Genomic DNA, 22,147 nt, shown 5'->3' on the forward strand with positions numbered 1-22,147 from the left:
CTATCTGTGGGCTAACCCAGTTTTTGTCCTCCAATGGCATGATGGTCTGGAGGTCTTGTTTCTGGGGACAGAGGCTCTAGATGAGCAAAGGTCACAGGTGCTGCAGGGGGATACCAGAATCATCTAGGAGTTGGACAAAATGGACTTTGAAAACTCCCAGTCCTGTGAATCTGAGAGTCCAAAATTCAGGCCTGACTCCCATCACCAAGAACTTTCAGAGGCCATTGTAAGAATGTAGAATGGTAGAGCCAGGAGGACTTAGAGCTTATCCCTCCTGCTCCCTCAGAAAGAAACTGGAGCCTGGAATGAGGGTAGGGGTCTAGGCAGCGGCTCAGTCAGGTCACACCAGCTGTTAGTGACAGTAAGTATTTTCTGGGCAACTTTTGTGTGCCTAGGACCGTGCTAGGTGATAATCAGAGATAGCAGAAAGGCTACCTCTGACTGAAGAAGCTTTATAACCTTTCAGGGGGAAGAAAAACACCCAAAGGCATGCCTAAAAATTCAAGAATGCCTAGAAATTCTATCTAAACAAAGTGAGGAAATGATTAATGGAGACAGAGGCCAGTTAGGCAAAGCATCCTGGTTGGGGATGGGGCTTTAGCCAGCCTTGAAAGGAAGAGATAGGTTGATGGAGGAGGTCAAGAGGCATCCCTCTGGAGGTTCTGGAAGTATTATGCGGTAGTGCTGGGGGTACAAAGGAGAGACAGAAGGATCTAAAAGGACTGGAGGAACTGTTATAAGGAGTAAGACCTAGAAGGAAAAATAGGAGTTCACAAAGAAGGATGAGAAGAGCATTCCCAGCAGAGGGAACAGCATGAGCAACGGCAGGACAACTGAAAGTATATGGGATGTTCACAAGGAATGGGACTGGGTAGGTGTGTGGGTGGCTGCAGCCCAAGGCCTTTAGTGTCAAGCTCAGGGGCCTGGTGATGGAAGCAGGCGGGAAGCAGAAACTGTGGCAGTTTGCGGGATGGTGATGCCAGGTGATAAAAATGGGCCTCTGGGTTACCCCAGGGAACTGTGGGCAGCTGCTCCCTTGGGGTTTCCTACAGAAGGAATTAGAGATGAATCATCTCAGTGATTACAGGGAACAGAGTGCTACTTGGTGATGTAGGCTCTCTAGCTTTAAAATGAAATTTGCGCCCATCTGCTAATTTTTCTAAGAGAAATGTTTGTTTATGGCAGTGCATCAGCTTCCTCCTGACTTTACAACAGATTATTTGCATCCTACGTTAATGCCACAATGAAGTAGACAGACTTCATGTTTTCCAACTGAATATTTGTATCGTAAAAGCCTCCTGCCAGCTCCTCCTTGGGAGTGAGACTGTTAGCAGGCCTGGCAGCAGGGAGCACAGATTGGGACGCGAGCAGGCCTCTCAGGCCTCCTGCTCACTCTCACCTGCCTCTGCTGGCCCTCTGCCCATGGCTGGGGCCTCTGCAGTACTTGGGCTCCTCCTTGAGGGACATTCAGCCCCCAAGGCTATGGGGACAGGGACTGGCTCTGCAGACAGGCTGTATGCCCAGGATGCGTCCTGACCAGTGCGTCTTTGGTCCTCCTCACCCTGTGCACCAAGCTCTAAAGAGAGTGTTCCGTGATTGCAGGGCGCCAGGGCAGAGCTAGGCTGTGGATCCCATCTGCGTTTTCCCACAGCAATACCTCAGATGACTGTCATCTCCACACTATTTATAGCAAAAAGCCAGGCCAAGCGTGGTACTCAGGTCCTCTATATCTGCCACTGCAGCTCTCTCTACTTAGAAAGTCTGAATTGCAGCCGCTGAGTTGACAGTTGTGTGGGCTGGGGTATCGTGTGGAGGGACAGTAATGTGTTTAAAAGCAGAAAACAGCCCTTCCTGGGAAAGTCACCATTTTACAATATTCTCAGGGAAGACCTTTGCAGCAAGCAGCCCAGACAGCACACTGCAAAGCAATTTCTAATAAAATGTATTGTCAATTGACAATTTGTAATTGTCTATATTTATGTGATACAAATTGCTGTTATGATTTATGAATACGATGTGGGAAAATTAAGTGAATTAGCATATCATCACCTCAAATACCTTTTTGTGGTGAGAACGGTTATTTTTAGCAATTTTGAAATGTATAATACACTATTATTAGCTATATTCACCATGCTGTGTAATAGAGCTTTAAAAAACACCTTATTCCTCTTGTCCAACTGAGATTTTTATATCCTGTGGCCATTATCTCCCCACTCCCCCGCCCATAGCTTTTGTAATGACAATTTTACTCCCTGCTTCTACGAGTTCGATTGTTTTAGATTCCACATATAATTTGTCTTTTTGTGCCTGGCTTATTTCACTTAGTATAATGTTCTCCAATTCCATTCATGTGGTTGCAAATGAACAAATCTCCTTTTTTTTTTTTTTTTTTAAAGGAAAGGCTGAATCGTATTCCATTGTGCACATATCCCCCAGTTTCTTTATCCATTCTTGTTGATAGACACTTAGGTTGATTCCTTATTTTGGGTATTGTGAATGATGCTGCAATCAACATGGAGTGAAACATCTTTTCAACTGATTTTAAATATATATCCAGAAGTGGGATTGCTGGATCCCAAATCAGTTTCATCATAGTCCCCCAACCTATCTCAGAAAAGGCAGCCAGGCACGGTGGCTCACACCTGTAATCCCAGCACTTTGGGAGGCCGAGGCAGGCGGATCACTTGAGGTCAGGAGTTTGAGCCCAGCCTGGCCAACATGGTGAAACACTGTCTCTACTAAAAATACAAAAAAATTAGCCGGGCTTGGTGGCAGGTGCCTGTAATCCCAGCTCCTTGGGAGGCTGAGGCAGGAGAATTGCTTGAACCCGGGAGGCGAAGGTTGCAGTGAACTGAGACCACACCATTGCACTTCAGCCTGGGCAACAAGAACAAAACTCCATCTAAAAAAAAAAAAAGCAAGAAAAAAAGAAAAGCCTATTCCTTTCCTCACAGCCATCCAAGCCAGAATCTGGGCCTGTTCCTAAATGTTGCCTCCATCCCAGTCAGCCAGTCACCTCCTTGCCAGTCCCAGTGTCCTGCCCCATGTTGAGCCCTCATCACACTCATCTCCTCCAACGTCCTCAGGCCCCCAGCTCCTCCAGGGAAGGCACCCCTGGCACTCATCTCCAGTCTCCTTCCGAAGCTTGCGTTGTCACCCCTCCACTTAGAACCGTCACTGGGCTCCCGTTGCTCTCAGTCAGGCCCCTTGACATGACTCCCAAGTCTCTTAATAATAGCTGACTCTTTCATGGCACTTACTATGTGTCAGAGACTGTTCTGAACACTTCTTATCTCATTAGCTCATGTAGTCCTCCCCACAACCAGGTGAGACAGGTGCTATTGTTATCCACGCTTTACAAGAAGGAAACAGAAGTCTAGAGAAGTAGGCAATTAATGTTACCCACAATCCGTGGGCAGGACCAGGATTTGAACTGGCAATCTGGCTCCAGTGCCTGGGTGCCCCACATTGGGAGATGGTCCCATCAGGACATCATCTATTGACATCCTCAAGAAGCCATCCCTTTGCCATGTTAGTACCATTCCAGGTAGCCTGAGTGCCCCCAAGTGACCAAGGAAAAACTTACCCTTAGAGAGTCGTTACTTCCAATGCCCCCAACCTTCCTATCCTCTACTTTTTCGTTGTTTAAAATTCAGTTGACCTGTTAGCTGCCATCCTGGGAAGGTCTGACCACTTCCTTCTTTATGCCTCTCATACCTCAGAGATCTGCCAGGGCATCTCTAATACTTCATATTTATCCAACAGTAGTTCTCAAATATTGTATATCTTGGTCCCTGTTATGCTGTGTCTTTACTTCTGATTCTTGTGCTTGGCACACAGCACTCAGTACATGCTGCTGAATATTTAAATGAATAGAAAGTGCTTTCCAAAAACATGATGGAAATGTTCAAATTTGGCAAGAAGTGGCAGAGGAGTTCAAGTAGCAGATGGAGGTTGGTCCAGACGACTGGAGAGCCCTTCTGGCTTTCACAATAAAAGGAGTCTCTGGCTCTTGCAATAAGCAGTGAGGAGTTTTTTTAAGAAAGTAAAGAGCAGACAGAATTTAAGGAGGATACTGGGAGATCCAGGTTTTACTCCCAGTTTTGTGACTTATTCGTAACTTGGAATAAGTTACTTCCCTCTCTTGGTCTCAACTTCCTTCATCATCAAAAAGGGAAAAAAAATAATACCCGAATAAATGGATGCCTTTCCCTTCTCTCCATCCAGTCCCTGAAAAAGCCAGTGCCAGGTGGCCAGGAGGGGTGGCTCACGCCTGTAATCCCAGCACTTTGGGAGGCCGAGGCGGTCAGATCACGAGGTCAGGAGATCAAGACCATCCTGGCCAACATGGTGAAACCCTGTCTCTACCGAAAATACAAAAAAATTAGCTGGGCATGGCGATGCCATACCTGTAGTCCCAGCTACTTGGGAGGCTGAGGCAGGAGAATTGCTTGAACTCAGGAGGCGGAGACTGCAGTGAGCCAAGATCGGGCCACTGCACTCCAGCCTGGTGACAGAGTAAGACTATATCTCAAAAAAAAAAAAAAAAAGGGCCAGTGCCAGGGGAACCGCGCACACAGATCTGACCCAGTGTACACAATGACAGCAAGTAATGGAAAAGAACCCCCGCGTCAAGCCCTGGAGTCCTTTCTGTTCCCTCAACCATAGGCCAGGGACTTGGATTTCAGTCCTGGCTCTGCTGCCAGCTTTCAGGGACTGGGGCTTTTCTTCTGCAGGGAGAAGGAGCTAATCCTCCCTGTGAGAATCAGATGAGATATGGGTATGGAAACCCTACCCACACAAGGCTCAAATCTACTGAGGGAGGCACTGGACTGAGGCTCAAGATGAGTCAAAAGCCTTGGTTCTAGCTGGGCGCGGTGGCTCACGCCTGTAATCCCAGCACTTTGAGAGGCTGAGAAGGGGGGATCACTTGAGGTCAGGAGTTCGAGACCAGCCTGGCCAACATGGTGAAATTCCATCTCTACTAAAATCACAACAATTAGCCATGTGTGGTGGCGGGCACCTGTAATACCAGTTACTTAGGAGGCTGAGGCAGGAGAATTGCTTGAACCTGGGAGGCGAGGTTGCAGTGAGCCAAGATTGTGTCACTGCACTCCAGTCTGGTTGAGTGAAACTCTATCTCCAAAAAAAAAAAAAAAAAAAAAAGGCTTGGTTACTAGCTTTATTGCTTTAAGAAAGAAATATACCCTCCTTGCCATACTTTCTCTATCCATAAAATGGGAATGGTAACAAACATTCCAGCAGCATTGGAGGGGCTCCAATGAGGCGATGAGGATGGCCCTGCTGGGCATGCCTGCACAACTACCGTGGAGATGCTTAAAAGTCTGGTTCATGTAAACCCTGTGGTCATGTTGAGCAAACCTCTTGTGCTCTTTGGGTTTTGGTTTTTGTCCCCTCACATCCACCCCTAAGAAGTCGGACATTCTGATCATCTCAGGAACTGGGCTGGCCTCACCTCCCTTGTGGGTCTGCTTTGTATGGCCAGTGTCATGCACAAGCTGATTCGGTTTTTGTTGCAGCTCGTATTCATCGATCTGGTGGCTGCAGGTCTACCGCCTCAGCTCGGGAACCTGAAGACATCTAAGTATAGACAGACTTTTTTTTCCCTCCACAATAGCTTCCTGTCTCTGCCACACCAGCAGGCCTCTCGACTGCCACCTACTGGCTCTACAGAATTCTTTGACCTTTCTCTTGTGGCTGATGGAGCTTGCTGCTTGGTCTTCATCTGCAGACACTACAATTAATTTCAAAACACTCTCCCTTATTACGACAAAAGAGCCCCTCCTGCCCCTCCCCGCATCCTCATCATCCTCTAAGCTAACGTCTCCAGCCTGCAACCTCCTGGCTAGTGCTTTCCTCTTTATGGCATTTAACTACTTTGTCACTTGAACAGTGTTGAGCTTAACTGTCTTGCCCCTGGGGAAAATGGCAAGGTTGAACATAAGGGGATACAGATACTGCAGGGTAATCTTTGGGGTGGAAACTCTCGTTCACATAGGCAGGAGGTAGGCCAGGAGCTCCCAGACATAGCTGGGGGAAATGTTTCCACCTGGTTAAGACCCTAATCTCATTAAGAAGACTAAACTTTTAACTCTTATCTGAACTGGAGTAAAGATCTTCAACTGGGGTTTCTGTAAACAAAGAAAATAGCCGAGTTATAAACTGGGACTGCGTGGTCAGCCATTTAGCAGATTACCTGTGAATGAATCCCCACTACCACAGACCTTTACCAATGAACACTGACAAACTGGAGGGCTGTTGTACAACTCACATATACTGTCCTCTCAAAACAACAGATGTCAGACTCTGTTAACTGATTAGTGCGAGGCTTCACAGTGCTTTCTCAGAGCAAGAGTGGTGGTCCCTGGTCTACAGGGAAAAGTGCCTTATATCTTATCTCCATTCCTTTCCAGTGAGGAAGAGGAGGCTTGCGGACCTGACTGGGCCCATCATTCCCAAGTGCCGGAGTGGTGTCTAGTGTGTGGCGGTGGAGACCATGCCTTTGAACTGGACGTGTTCTATTGATGACTTGTACTCTGCAGGGGAAACCAGAAGGCAAAATGCCGGCAGCACGAAACCCTTTTGTGGTTCAGTTCTTTATGCACTAAGGTTTTAGGCTGACTAGTGGTTGTAGTTGAAAATTTTATAAAATATCGTTAATGTGAAGTTTTTCTTTAGTCACAGAAGTTGAGTCTGGTTATTATTTAAAAACTAGAAGCCCCCAAACCAGCAGATCTTACTGAAGATGATGTTCCAGCAGCAGCGACTTAGCCCCAGGAGCCCAGTTTCAATGGCCTTGCTGTGTGGTGTTTCAAGTGCATTTAAAATGTGTGACAGAAACAGCACACTCTTCCACATGCTTTTGAAGTATTATAAAACACTTTATTACAAATCTGTCTTAGCTATTAGCAAATAAAACAGATTATCATTCTTTATTAACCCTCCTTGGAATTTTAAAAACCTCAAGATTAAAGTTGCCAAATTGATTACTGGATCAATAACACAATTTTCCCCTCAGGACAGACAGACAGACTGAAGCCACAGAACTCTGCCAAGAATCACAGAACATGAGATTCCTTTTGCTGGATATGCAGAAATGATAGGAAAAAAAACCAATGGTGAAATTTCAAGTTTTGAAAACCAGCTTTTCATTACCAATCCCAGGCAACAAACATGTCCCAGAGTGTTCTTTAAACGTCTGGGATTTATGTACAATTTAATACTGGAGTTAGAAAGAACTTTTTCCTTATTGAATGCCAACCTTATGATGGATGTGAAAATCTATGACCAAATACTTGAAAACACCTTTCTATATTGCACAGTGGGCAAATGGCTTATGTGAGGTAAGACACTAGAGGGATAAATTTCCAGTCCAACATGGCTATGGTATTTAGCAATGGCCCAGCTTAGAGACTTCAGCTACTGATCTCATCACTTATTAGACAAATCGCTGCTGATCTTACATCTGTATATTAAGCCTCTGTAGGACAACAGTGAAGAAAATCCAGATATCAAGGAATTAGGAAATCCTGGCCAAACCACCCCAAGATGATTACACTGAAGCGTAATACTAGTATTGCTGCCAGATCTGTTTCTAACAGCATGTGCGTCTCTTGGGATCCAGCAAAAGTGTTAAGCCACAATGCCCTTGTGCCTTTTAATATACCACAGTGCCAGTTAAACTAGTATTTTTGTTTGTTCCTTTTGGGAGTTATTTTCATTAGTGAGTTCAGCAAATCTCATGATAAAGGACAAAGTCAAGAACTCCAGAGCACTGAGCAGAGAGGCTGGTAATGAAAAGGTGAAGGCCTGCACACTGAACTGTAAGGCAGTAGGCAGTACAGGGTAACTGGAGGTGGGGCCAGGGCCTCAGCACTATGGAAGAGTGTCCACTGAGGCTGCACATGGCCCAGGAGTGGCACCATGTTGCAGGGACAACCATCCCCACTTGGCTTCTCCTTAAAACACAATTGCAGCTGCATTCTGCATCGCTGAAAACTGCAATATAATATTAAATCTGTTGGTCTATGTATGGCTGCGTATGTGTTTCTTGGAACCTGTGTGACAGGGACATGTGCCTGGCACACTGGCCAGAAGACTGGGCAGCCACCATGGCAGTGCTGGATGACCTCAGTAAGAATGTGTCATGTATTCCAGGTGCTGATCTAAAAACTGTGGCCCAAATGTCATCGAGCTTATATGAAGCTCCGAGAGAACATTTAAAAGCTAAGAGAGTGAGTGCTGGGGAAAGCAGAGCTATTAGAGGAAACCTCTCATAGAAACCAAACCAACAGAAAATGAAGAAGGCCACATCTTTAAGGCCACCTCTGCCTCTATCAGATGAGTTGCTGGTCTAGACCAGGGGCTGGCAAACTTTTCAGTAAAAGGCCAGACAGTACATATTTCAGATTTTGCAGGCCATATCGTGTCTGTTCCAACTATTCAATTCTGCCGTAGATCATGTGTAAAGGAATGGGTGTGGCTGTTCCAATAAACTGTAGTTGACCCTTGAACAATATGGGTTTGAACTGCATGGCTGCACTTACATATGGATTTTTTTCAACCATGCAGGTTGAAAATACAGTACTGGCAGGAGGTGAAACCTGTGTACATGGAGGGCTGATTTATCACATACGTGGGTTCTGTAGAGCCCACTGTGGCACTTGAGTATGCATGGGTTTTTATATACTCAGGCGTTCTGGAACTATCCTCCATGTATACCAAAGGATGGTTATTTCTACAAAAGCAGGAGGTAAGCCCAATGCACAGCTTGCAGATTCCCCTCAGGCGAGAGACAGAGGTTAAGGGTAGATGGCAGATGACCTTAGTGGCTTGTTTTAGGCCACTCCCAGGGCCACAGCTTTCACATGTTTGCCACCAGGGTAGAAGGTCTGCTGACAAGGACAATGACTACTAACAGCCCCAGCTGCATGGCAAAGAAAGGGCATGCTGTGGCCACCAGGCTCAGGTACTATCCCTCAGCAGCTTTGGGATCCCACGCCGCTCACCTTTTTTCTGTGCTGTAGCATCATCCAAATCAGAATGTCTCATGTAAGTGGTAGACAACGCAACTCCTCCCCTCCCGCTGTGAAGTGTAGACGGCTGCCATAGCGGCAGTGGCCAGCACTGAAGTATCCCAATTTCTCTGTTTCTGCAGCCTCGCCATGCTTTCTCTGTATGGTCACCCCAAACCTACTTTTACAGAGGGCCTGGGAAAATGCCAAAGGTGCTGCTCACGCAAGCACTGGCCCATCCTCAGCAGCATCAGGCCCTGGCTCTGGGCTCACAGGCTGTTGCACATGCTGCGAAAGTTCCCTAGGTATGCGTGGCCGTCTGGCTGTGCACTCGCATTCCTCTTTAAAGTTGTCTTGCGTAGGGCCTGAAGCTTTCCTGCTCCCCTTGTCTTGACATGTGACACAACAGGCTGTGAATCCTTGTCCTTGACAGGCAGGGCAGGTCAAAACGAGCTGACGGCACTGGAGAGTGGAGCAGAGTTTATACTGGTCCCACTGGGCTCCACAGTATGAACACTCTGGGGAGGAAGGAAAACCATCATTATAAACACATGCGTTCGCACACATGTGGACAGGCATTGCTCCCTCTGCTGACTAGAATCTCAAAGATCTGTGGAACCCGGGGAAGGTTTCCAAATAGTAAGTCTTCTGTCTTCCAGCAATACCAACCAACCACCACCCCCACCACCCAGCTTATTTTTTGGGGGGGGGGTGACTTCTGGGAACTGTCTGCTTCCAGTATTTACTTTTTTTTCCCTTTTTCCCATCTAGAGAACAGGTGGTAACTAGATGGTAATGAAAGTTTCTCTCTCTCACCAGCTATTCCAAAGATGGCCAACCACCTCCCAACCCCCTTGTTAAGTGGCCTTCTCCCCTTTGATCATTCCCTTTTCCAGTGGGGACAACACACGTAAATACAGGCAATAACCCACCTACAGTGAGCATCTGCAGTCCACACCCCTCTCCCCGAGGCCTGTGTCTCTCCTGCTGTTGCTAGGACACTTGACCATCTGATTCCTAAAACTCACACCATCTTCTTTCTCCACCTGTTTTTCCCTGATGACCTTCTGTTACCACTGATAACATCATTCTTCCTCACTTTTCCTTACCTTGCTTATCTAAGCTACCTCTGAGCCTCTTCTCTCTCCTTCATACTCACACGCAGGTACCCATCGAGTCCAGCCAATATAACCTCTGTAAAATCAAATCTACTCTTTCTACTTGTTGAGAATTTATACTCCATCTAGCTCCAAAACAGATCGGAAGTAGTGATCAATAAGAGACAACTCAAAACCACTAAAATGAAAATAAGACCAAGAAAGTAAGGGAGAGGACAATCAAACTCAAATCTTACTCAAATGTGCATGCCACCTGTGTCCACAGAGAGCTAGGAGTTCCTACAATCATGTGTGCTATGGATTTACCTGGTAGTCTGATGAAGCCTATAGATCCTGGCCTAGAAAAACTTTTTTGAGACAGGGTCTTGCTGTTTCGCCCAGGCTGGAGTACAGTGGCGTGATTTAAACTCACTGCAACCTCAACCTCCTGGGCTCAAGCAATCCTCCTGCCTCAACCTCCTGAGTATCTGGTACACACCACCATGCTCAGCTAATTTTAAAAAGTTTTTGTAGAGACATAGTGAGCTATGTTGCCCAGGCTGGTCTCAAACTCCAGGGCTCAAGCGATCCTCCCACCTTGGCCTCCGAAAGTGCTGGGATTACAGGCATGAGCCTCTGTGCCTGACCAAGAAAAATATTTTTAAATGCATAAACATGTGAGATCACAAAGGAAACCAACTATACAGAAATACAAAATATCAAAGTATTTTTCAAAGTCTGTGATATATAATAAGACGTGCCATTTATTAACATATTATATGTCAACTGTTAGTGGTGGGCCTAATAACTATTTTCATATTGAAGCAGTGATGAGTATAAATACTATTTTGAGGTATCTGAGGCAACTGGAACATGATATGAAAGTACTGTAAATCCTACTGAAGACAAAGTCACAGGTACATTAATACAACTGGTTTTGTTGCCTACATTCATAACTGAAGGAAATACTTCATTTTAGTGAGGTGTTATTGAAAACAAAGATAAAATTATTTTCCCATCCAAATTCGCAGAACCCCTGAAATCTACATGTACCAGTTCCAGGTTAAGAGCCCTGAATTAGCCCAGTAGTCCAACTCTTGACAGGTAGACAGGCAGGCAGGCAGGCAGGCAGGGCAGGTGAGATGATCCCCATGTTAATAGGCTTGTCCAGCTAGGAATGGTGAAGCCAGAATCCCAACCCAGGCCTCCTGACTCCTGGGCTAGGGTTCTCTCAGCTGCACTGCTGGGAAAATGGTGGCACAATGTACTTATTTTCCCTGCTTATTCAGTGCTCAGTAATGAGCACTGGCCTGTCTTCCCTGTGTCATTTTTCTAGAATGGTGAACTGACAATGTGCTTCATTTCAGTTTGGGCTCGGAGCCCATGCTGACCTACCTGACACCACATCACTGTTGTAGGACAGAGCATAGCGTTCATCAAAAACAAACAACTTCCCTTTGTAAAAGCCATCAGGAAACTCTTCCAAGTACTTGTGGATGCCACCCTTGAGCTGGAACACCGCCTTGCACACTCCCTAGGTGTGGAAAAACAACAGGAAATCTGAAGAGCCAGCAGAGAGACCTGTTAAGATGCTCCACGGAAGAGCGGCGCATGGCGAGGAGCGCTGACATGGAGGACTCATGGCCGCTGCTATCAGTTAGGGGCTCCTGGCTCCCACTGCGGTACACTAAGGAATTGCTGACCAAGGGGTCAAGGCACCAACTGGCTAGATCTTGCCTCCTAGTGGGATGGGTGATGACAGTAGGCAGGGCCTTCACCCTCTAGATCCTGGGAAGCCCAACTATTTTTGCTGCCCCCTAAATATAGGAAGACACCTGTTGGGACATGTAATGTTACTGAATTTGCTCTTCTCAGGATCAAGCAAAAGGATTAGGAAAAGGGAGATGTTAACTAATCTCTCCCTTTTACATTTGATGAGTCTCTAAGACTGTTAAGTGTTTTTCATATCTTGAGATTAAAGATCCTCAGATTCTGTACTTATGAACTCCATGCAAGAGCCATACGAGGGGTGAAGGCATGCTTTGGCTGCCTGGGGGTGGGGAGTACTGCGGGCAGCGGATAGCTCCAGAGGCTGCTGGTGGAGCCATCTCCTTCACCACCATGCCCACAGTGCCCCGGGGTGGTGGCTCACCTTGGCTTTGAGGTAGGCTGAACCCCGCTCACAGCGGATGCCCCCGGTGCAGTACATCAGCACTCTCTTCTCTCTGAAAAGTTCTAGGTTTTTGTCAACGTAGCTAGGGAAATAACTGAATTTCCTGATGTCTGGGGCTAAGCAGCCTTGGAATCGTCCCTGTAACATAGGAGCAACAAAAGGAAAATTATCACAAAAACATACCTGGTAGGAACAAAGGTTCTTTTTGTACCCAACAAACCCTACCTTAGCAAAGAAGCCCGTGCCAGTTGCTAGTCTCATCCCCACTCTGACCTTTCAACTTCAAGATCTGAACTTGAAACCGAGGCTGGTGGGCTGTGGGTCACCTTCCCAGGGTCCTCAGGGGAACTGGAGAGGCTGCCGAAAGGCAACTTTGCAAGATCCTTGATACTTGCCAAAGGCAGGCTCATGGGAGTCACTAAGTATATTATGTGCCTAGATGTCTTTAATTCATATTTCTTAGACTCTCTCACCAGATTCTGAGTTTTAGGACTTGGGTTTTCTCTGAAGCTGCTAGTACTGGCAGGAGATCCATGTGGCCACAGGTGGGCACACACAAGGTCCCCTTGGGAAATATACCATACTGTGGGAATGGGGAGATCTACCAATTTAGAGAACTCAATTCTGGCTTTTACTTACTATTTTGCTTTCATAGAAGTTTCTGCAATCAAGAAGGATAGTATCACTTTGTTCTTGATTTGCCTGAGATAAAAACTTTTCTACTTCTTTATGAAATTCACTTGGGGATAAATGGATTCCTAAAATCAAACCAAAAAAATTATGTTAAAACAAAGACAAAAAAAACAAAAAACCCAAAACCCAATCACAACTCACCCAACCTGACTTACATGTTGCTTTGTTTCTTTCCACCCAAACCTCTTCCCTTCATAATTACAATTGTCTGAAAAGAACACTACTTGATGATCGTGATGAAATAATTTAGTAATTCCAGTAATTCCAGGTATCCTCAATTTCCCTCCTCCTAAAATGAAGGCGATGAAGACCTGGTAGTTTAGAAATAACTAGTCAAAGAATTTTGCATCCTCTTAATTGGCCTAATCCTAGTGATAAAAACCAGGCAACTGGGATCTAAATTGCCATGTGAATTTGCTGGTCCATTGTATGGTCACTAATACGTAAGGAAATGGCCACTGCTCTATTGTCACTGTACATGGAGGAGCTGGGCATGTATGTGGCTGACTACAGGCTTTGTAAACTGTTCTATATCAAGGTCGAACCCACGTTGAAGGCTAAGAACCCTGGCAGAGGCAGGTGTGAGCAAAAAGTTATGGAATAAATTTGGAATAGATAAATTTTTAATGCAAAGGGGCAAGAAGAATGTGTCTAAGTGTGTGTGCATAAGTAAAAGAGAAAAGGGCAAGACGGATGGACAACAGAAATGACATATGAGAAAAAAAGTAAAATAGAGAAAAAGATAAGAAAGCTAGAAGATGGATAAGTATTAAAATACAAAGAGAAGCCTGGGGAACACAGCGAGACGCTGTCTCTATAAAAAAAATTGAAAAAAATCAGCTGGCCATGGTAGTGTGTGCCTATAGTCTCAGCCACTTTGGAGGCTGATGCAGGAGGATCCCTTGAGCCCAAGAGATCGAGGCCTCAGTGAGCTATGATCACACCACTGTACTCCAGCCTGGGCAATAGAGCAAGACCCTGTCTCAAAAAATATATATACAAAGGGACTAATAGGAGAGAACCTCAGTCTCCTGGGGCTCTTTGCCTTGTAACTCTCTAGGACAGAAATACTCCCCTATCTTTGGGGGTCCAGACATCTCAGTAGATTGTGAGGAACTTTTGGTGAATCTGCATTATGAGGTAGCCATGCCTCATGGGCAGGGGCTCTGGTGACTCAGTTACCCACCATTCATTATAAAGCTTTACAGTACCAAAGGAGCCTCATTCCCCTCAGAGCAGAACCCCAACAACCAACGAAACTGCTCCACACCAAGGAGAGATGAGGGCCCACAGCCAGGCCAAGGAATCTGGATTGCTACCTGCCTTACGGTTGTAGACAGAATGTAGTAAGGCCAGATTCTATATAAGGTATTGTCACATAATTACATGGATACAAAAAGAATGGGGGGAAAAGGGAGATTCAAACATGGGACGTAGGCCAGACATGGTGGCTCACACCTGTAATCCTAATGCTTTGGGAGGCTGAGGCTGGCGGATCCCCTGAGGTCAGGAGTTCAAGACCAGCCTGGCTAACATGGTGAAACCCCGTCTCTATTAAAAATACAAAAATTAGCCAGGTGTGGTGGCATATGCCTGTAGTTCCCAGCTACTCAGTAGGCTGAAGCAGGAGAACTACATGAAACTGGGAGGCAGAGGTTGCAGTGAGCATTCCAGCCTGGGCGTCAGAGTGAGACTCCATCTCAAAAAAAGGCCAGGCATGGGTGAGGTGGCTCTTGCCTATAATCCCAGCACTTTGGGAAGCTAAAGCAGGCGAATCACTTGAGGTCAGGAGTTGGAGATCAAACTGGCCAACATGGTGAAACTCTGTCTACTAAAAATACAAAAAAAAATTAGCTGGGCGTGGTGGCACATGCCTGTAGTCCCAGCTACTCGGGAGGCTGAGGCAGGAGAATCACTTGAACCTGAAAGGCAGAGGATGCAGTGAGCTAAGATTGTGCCACTGCACCCCAGCCTGGGCAACAGAGTGAGACTCCATCTCAAACAAACACGGGACGAAAAGCAGGGAAATCTGCTAAGACTCCTACCTGCAGGGAGCTGCAGGAAACCAAACCTGTTCCCTGCTTATGCTATGATTGCAGTTGCTCTACTGGCCCTGAGAAGGATTGTTGGGACAGTGACCAGCATGGATGTGCCTAAAAGAGGTCCCTTTACCAGGTGTGGTGGCTCATGCCTGTAATCCCAGCACTTTGTGAGGCTGAGGTGGGCAGATCACTTGAGGTCAGGAGTTTGAGACCAGCCTGGCCAGTGTGGCAACACCCCGTCTCTACTAAAAATACAAAAATTAGCTGGGTGTGGTGGCGTGCACTTGTAATCCCGGCTACTTGGGAAGCTGAGGCAGGAGAATTACTTGAACCCGGAGGGGAAAAGGTTACAGTGAGCTGAAACAATGCCACTGCACTCTAGCCTGGGCAACAGAGCAAGACTGTCTCAAGAAAAAAAAAAGAAAAAAAAAAAAGAGGTCCCTTTAAATAACTTCCTTCAAGTGAAAACACAACAGCACTGCCTAGAGCCCACTCTGCCTGCAATGTCCTGCAGTGCCTACTAGGAAAAGTTGTAGTCACACTGCCTCCTGCTAAGATGGGAACAGTAAGCAGACAACAGCTCTTTCTGGCCCTCATCCCCCCATGCATGAGTCTCTTTCCCAGATGCCTGTATCCATTTCCCCCTGGCTTCACTCTCAGACTTCTTTCAAATCTTTACATATTAAAAACGAACACCATGGTGTCAACCAGATCTTTGTGCTTCCTGATCAAAGAAGACAATAGTGCTTATGTAGTCTTGGTGGCGGAAGAAAAAGAAATCAAATCGGAATCTGATCAAGTCTCTAGTCCTGAGTTGTCAATACAGTAGCCACTAGCCACATGTGACTGGCAAGTACTTGTGCTATAAGGGTGACATACATACTGGATCTCAAGGACTTAGCATGAACAAAAAGCAAACTAATAATTTTTTCTATTGATTACATATTGAAATATTTTGATATATTGCATTAAGAAAACCATATTATTTAAATTAATCTCATCTAGTTTTTAAAGATGTGGTTACTAGAAAATGTAAAATTATGTAGCTCACATTATATTTCTATTAGCGCTACTCTAAATCTAATGATCAACTTACAGGAAATAAAAAGGACAGAGAAATATACCTTGGAGACACAACTAGTATCGTCCAGATTATGGGAAACTCTAAAGGTCAAATGACCCAGTTCCTTCAAAAATAAACTGCAAGGGGAGGAAAAAAAACGGAAATAAATCTATAGGTTGAAAGACACTTAAAGAGACATACTGATGAATCACAATCAATGAATCTTATTTAAATCTAACAGAAACGAAGCTTAAAAAGTATGAGACAACTGGGAATTGAGAGACTAAACCAACTAGATATTTGATAACATGTTAAGGAATCAGTTAAAATGTTTTAAGATGTGATATCGTTTTACATCTTTTAAAACACATTTTTATCTTTTAGAGATATCTACTAAAAATATTTATAAATGAAATGGCCTGACATTGGGGTTGCCTTCAAAATAATCCAAGATGGGAGAAGGGATGGGGTATAGGTGAGGGCTGGCCATGAATCAGTTAACTGCTAAAGCTGCATGATAGGTACATGGAACGTCACTATACTATTTTCTCTACTTTTTTAATGTTTAAAATTTTTCATGGCAAAAAGTACAATAAAACTCCAAAACACCTGCCAAACAAATGTCTTTCAACCATTTACCATGGAGAAGATGGGGAAAGAACATTCTAGAGCACAGTGAAAACTGCTTTGATGTTGAAAACAACTTGCTTCCTGTGGCAAAAGGCCTGCGTGCTCTATTCTGCTGATGAACTGTTTACAAGTAATAATTACACTCTTCCCAAACTGCTTGCTGTCTTTGGAAAGAGAAAACAACTACTTGCTGAACCATCACCAAGAAGAATAAGATAGATCACTCTAAGAGGTGAGTCTTCAATTACCACAGCACCACAGAGAAACAGTGTAAGCACTGGACGCAGCCAAGTGTTAGCCACCCCACAGCTGCTTTAGAGAGGACTCATGACTGCTGCTGATCACGGTGCCCAGCTTTCTTATTTGTCTATCAAGTTTTGTCCACCAAGTTGTGTCCCTGTGAATTAAAGCACAATCTTCTAAAAGCAAGCATACCAGGCTTCTTGTAGGAGATCTTTTTGGGGCTGATCCCCATGGGCACGATTTCTTCAAATACACCAACACGCAATTCTGGAAAACAGTGAGCTCCTCCTTTGCTGGTCTAGCCAATGAGAAACAAAACAGAATACAGTCTTGCTGTCCCATCTCCAGGTATAAGACAAGTGCCAATATAAGAATGATGGTCTGTTTTGTAATAACGATAGTTGAAGTCCTAAAAAACCTCTAGTTAGGGCCCAGAATGTTCCAGATAATTCAACACTGATAAATACTTATTGCATACCTGCCATATGCAGGAACGTTAAGCTGAAAAGGTGTTTCTTTAGGTACAAGCATTTAATTATAAAACTGCAACACTGCTGAGCAATTCTAACATGTGATTATGCCCAGTTTTCATTCTTTTCCTATCACTGCCAGCGTGAATGCTAGCAAGGCATTTCCCATCACCTTATCACTTATTATGACAAAGTATAAAGTCACTCAAACAAAGCAGCCCACCTGTGAGAGCAACAACTTTATTCCCCCATGTGGTGTGAAGTGTTAATCTTACAATTCCAGATTTACTAAAAACACAGTGATCTGCTGACCAGGCTGGTGGTCTCTCAAGTGAGTGAATATGTCCAAGATTTGTAGTCCCAGACTGCATAAGCTGTAACATCCTTATTTTATAAGAAGGGATACTGAGGTCTAGAGCACTAGCTGGTCCAAGATCACATGGAAACTCAATGGAAGTATGGGGATGAGCATGCTCCTTCTATCGTACTGTCTTGTAACCTAAAGGGAAAAGCGCATTTAAAGGGGAAAGGGGGCCAGGTGCGGTATCTCACATCCATAATCTCAGCACTTTGGGAGGCTGATGTGGGCGGACTGCTTGAACCCAAGAGTTCCAGACTAGCCTGGGCAACATAGTGAGACCCCGTCTCTCCAAAAAGTTAGCCAGACATGGTGGTGCATGCCTATGGTCCTAGCTACATGGGAGGATCACCTGAGCCTGGGGAGGTCGAGGCTGCAGTGAGCCACGATCATGCCACTGCACTCCAGCCTAGGTGACAGAGCAAGACCCTGTCAAAAAACAAAACAAAACAAAAAAACTCCCCAAGCCCCAAAAAATAAAGGGGAAAGGATACTTACTTGGCACTGCTTATTTCTCTACTTTGAACTCTTCTTCAATAACATGCACAGAGGCAGAAACAGATGGCTCTAGATCCATTTAATTTTCATTTTCTCTTACCTTAAAATCATCTTTACACAGGTCATCCTTAAACAATGGGAAGGAAAGCATGACTTCCACATAGAGTCTGGTAGCCAATCTGCTTCCACCAACTGTCCCATTGATTCCTTCTGTAGCAATTCGAATCTGAGACACAAGATGGTGAGAAAGAGAACAGACTGTTCTTAGTTTGGTTATCTTTCCAGGGAAGAACAACAGGCTCGTATGTGTCAATGAGTTTAACAGGAAAAGTAGACGCTGCTGAGGATACCAAAGTGTTACTGGACAAAAGATATCTGTGTTTTTCTTTTTTAAACTTTTAAGTCTGGGGTACAAGTGCAGGTTTGCTCTGTAGTAAAACTGTGTCAGGGGGGTTTGTTGTGCAGATTATTTCACCACCCAGGTATTAAGCTTAGTACCCCTTAGTTATGTTTCCTGATCTTCTCCCTCCTCCCACCCTCCACCCTCCAAAAGGCCCCAGTGTTTGTTGTTCCCCTCTATGTGTCCATATGTTCTCATCTTTTAACTCCCACTTATAAGTGAAAATATGGGCCAGGCGCGGTGGCTCAAGCCTGTAATCCCAGCACTTTGGGAGGCCGAGACGGGCGGATCACGAGGTCAGAAGTTCGAGACCATCCTGGCTAACATGGTGAAACCCCGTTTCTACTAAAAAATACAAAAAACTAGCCGGGCGAGGTGGCGGGCACCTGTAGTCCCAGCTACTCGGGAGGCTGAGGCAGGAGAATGGCATAAACCCAGGAGGCGGAGCTTGCAGTGAGCTGAGATTGCGCCACTGCACTCCAGCCTGGGCGACAGAGTGAGACTCCGTAAGTGAAAATACATAGTATTTGGTTTTCTCTTCCCGCGTTAGTTTGCTAAGGATAATGGCTTCCAGCTCCATCCATGTCCCTGAAAAGGACATTATCTTGTTCTTTTTTATAGCTGCATAGTATTCCCACATTTTCTTTATCCAGTACTACATTTTCTTTATCCAGTTTATCACTGATGGACATTTAGGGTGATTCCATGTCTTTGCTACTGCAAACACTGATGCAATGAACATATGCATACATGTGTCTTTATAACAGAACAATTTATATTCCTTTGGGTACATACCCAGTAATGTGATTGCTGAATCGAATGGTATTTCTGTCTTTAGGTCTTTGAGGAATTACCACACTGTCTTCCACAATGGTTGAGCTAATTTACACTCCCACGTATAGTGTATAAGCATTCCTTTTTCTCTACAACCTCACCAGCATGTTATTTTTTCACTTTTTAATAATAGCCATTCTGACTGGTGTGAGATGGATACCTGTTTGTTTGTTTGTTTGTTTGTTTGTTTTTGAGACAGAGTCTCGCTCTGTTGCCCAGGCTGGAGTGCAGTGGCGCGATCTCGGCTCACTGAAAGCTCCGCCTCCTGGGTTCACGCCATTCTCCTGCCTGGCCAACATGGTGAAACACCGTCTCCACTAAACATACAAAAATTTTTAGTAGAGTAGCTGGGACTACAGGCGCCCACCACCACGCCTGGCTAATTTTTTTGTCTTTTTTAGTAGAGACGGGGTTTCACTGTGTTAGTCAGGATAGTCTTGATCTCCTGACCTCGTGATCCACCCACCTCGGCCTCCCAAAGTGCTAGGATTACAGGCGTGAGCCACCGCGCCCGGCCACCTGTTTGTTTTTTAAGACAGAGTTGTGCTCTGTTGCCCAGGCTGGAGTGCAGTGGCACAATCTTGGCTCACTGCAGCCTCCACGTCCTGGGTTCAAGTGATTCTCCTACCTCAGCCTCCTGAGTAGCTGGGATTACAGGCATGCATCACCAAGCCCAGCTAATTTTTGTATTTTTAGTACAGACAGGGTTTCGCCATGTTGGCCAGCCTGGTCTTGAACTCCTGGCCTCAAGTGATCTACCCGCCTTGGCCTCCCAAAGTGCCAAAGTGCTGGGATTATAGGCACAAGCCACCGTGCCCAGCTGGATACCTGTATTTTTCTAAAATGGCATAGCCTACAGTTCCAATGAGGTATTCTGTTTCATACGTGCTGAACACAAGAATGTGAATAAAACTCCTGGAAAGCCCCATTTGTTATGGAGCTACAATGGTCCAACAGCCAAAGAAGTGAATTCTGAGCTTAATCTAAATCCAAGTAGCTCAACAGAGTCCTTCACAGAGGTCAGCAGATCTAGGATCAAGATTAAGCTCTGCCACTCACTTGCATGTAGCTATGAAAAAGTTAACTGACTTCTCTGAACCCTAATTTCTTTATATGAATAAAAAGAGAACTAAAGAGCACCAGAAATTAAAAGAATTGCTGAGGGGACACTACCAAAATCCTAAAGCACAGAGCACATCTGAGGGCAGAGGGCATACATCAGCATGTATCTCTGCATGGTGTTTGGAGGACAGCCCACCACTGCAAACCCATCCACTGGAATGTAAGTTCCACATGGGTTTGTGTCTGTTTTGCTCACCGGCCTATCCCCTAGAACAGTGCCTGCCACATAGTAGGCACTCAATACATATTTGTTGAATAAATGACTGTGCATCCATATTTGGGGCTCTTTGGCATCTCAAGCCCCATATTCTCTGTGAAATGCTCCCCTGGTTAGGGGACATTAGAGCCTGGGGTAAGGCCCCAGCCTTAAGGGGCACTGCTCTGGAGGCCCTGTAGAGTTGGTTGTTTTCACACTACAAAATCCTGTGGATGAGTTTAAAGATGGATCATCTCTAAAGGGAACTGAGCTCTCTAAAGAAAAGTGCTAGCAAGCGCAGCACATGTGGTATCATGGCGCCGTCTGGAAATAGAGATGATTTAACTCAAGGTCCTATATTGTTCTAGTCATATAATACTGATATCTACCCGTACTTGGTAATTTGAAAATTTTTAATGGCTGCCCTTTTTTAGGGTCCAGAGAAGACACAAGTTGATGCCTCACTTGATCAATTCTTTAAGGTATGGATATAAAACAAGATTCATGGCACAAGCCAATGCCAACTCATTGGTAGTCGTATATAATTTTAAACTTTGAAAGTTAACATAAAAGACACAAACATATGCATGTGTGTAATGTAATCAGATAATATTTTAGGAAAATAAAAGCCACTGATAACCCTACATGCCTAGATGATCCTTACTAACATTTTGGTACACACAACCTTCCATGCTTATACATGCACTTCTGGTTTTGTCATGAACATGCATTCATTCCTTCATTCTATCTTCTCCAAATATCCACTGAGGGTCTACTACATGCTAAGCTCTGTTTCAGCACTGAGAATACATCAATTAATTAAGACCAAAATTCCTGTCCTCATGAAGCTTATAAATAAAAATTATACTTTCAGATACTAATCAATTCTTTGAAAAGCAGAAAGGGATAGAACGTGATGAGATCTGGAGAGGACTACTTCAGACTGGAGCTCTAAGGAGACAATATGTGAGCTGAGATCTGAAGTGGGGTATGTGCCATGTGAAGGTGCAAGGGAAGAGCATTCTAGGAGAGGAAGGAAACAGCAAATGTCAATACCCTGAGCTGGTACATGACCCTGGCAAGTTCTAGAAAAAGAAGAAGCAACTTGGAATCACACCTCTATGTTCTATAAAATGTTTTTCCAGTTAATATATCATGAACATTTCCCTATACCGGGCTCGGCAAATTATCCTTGCTTTTGCATATAGTTTTATTCAAACACAGCCATCTAATTATTTTACATATTATCTATAGTTGCTCTCATGCTATAACAATACTGAATAGTTTTTTGTG

The 22,147-nt window shown here is 44.9% G+C and overlaps 2 protein-coding genes and 1 long non-coding RNA gene across 4 annotated transcripts in view; 2 read left to right on the forward strand and 1 right to left on the reverse strand.

Annotated features, from left to right (window-relative positions):
- TMOD1 (tropomodulin 1) overlaps positions 1 to 8,053 on the forward strand; it is a 91,834-nt gene extending 83,781 nt beyond the window's left edge. Inside the window, exons 10-11 of one of the 2 annotated variants that reach the window (XM_003911471.4) lie at positions 5,541 to 5,605; positions 6,435 to 6,954. In XM_003911471.4, the coding sequence (XP_003911520.3) occupies positions 5,541 to 5,605 (65 nt within the window). In that variant the 3' untranslated portion in view covers positions 6,435 to 6,954. Of the gene's footprint in view, positions 1 to 5,540; positions 5,606 to 6,434 lie in introns of both variants that reach the window. The other variant, XM_009188455.3, reaches the window with a different exon arrangement.
- TSTD2 (thiosulfate sulfurtransferase like domain containing 2) overlaps positions 6,882 to 22,147 on the reverse strand; it is a 31,324-nt gene continuing 16,058 nt past the window's right edge. Inside the window, exons 5-10 of the mRNA XM_003911470.5 lie at positions 18,403 to 18,528; positions 17,169 to 17,274; positions 12,945 to 13,063; positions 12,285 to 12,443; positions 11,528 to 11,666; positions 6,882 to 9,553 (exon numbers count right to left, since the gene is read on the reverse strand). Coding sequence (XP_003911519.1) covers positions 9,255 to 9,553; positions 11,528 to 11,666; positions 12,285 to 12,443; positions 12,945 to 13,063; positions 17,169 to 17,274; positions 18,403 to 18,528 — 948 coding nt within the window. The 3' untranslated portion in view covers positions 6,882 to 9,254. The remainder of the gene's footprint in view (positions 9,554 to 11,527; positions 11,667 to 12,284; positions 12,444 to 12,944; positions 13,064 to 17,168; positions 17,275 to 18,402; positions 18,529 to 22,147) is intronic.
- LOC103878217 lies at positions 13,946 to 22,024 on the forward strand. The gene is made up of 2 exons (XR_004177938.1): positions 13,946 to 14,366; positions 21,289 to 22,024. It is a non-coding gene; the product is annotated as an uncharacterized LOC103878217 (long non-coding RNA).

The sequence above is a fragment of the Papio anubis genome, chromosome 13 (genome assembly GCF_008728515.1).
Source record: "Papio anubis isolate 15944 chromosome 13, Panubis1.0, whole genome shotgun sequence".
Classification (NCBI taxonomy): Eukaryota; Metazoa; Chordata; class Mammalia; order Primates; family Cercopithecidae; genus Papio; species Papio anubis.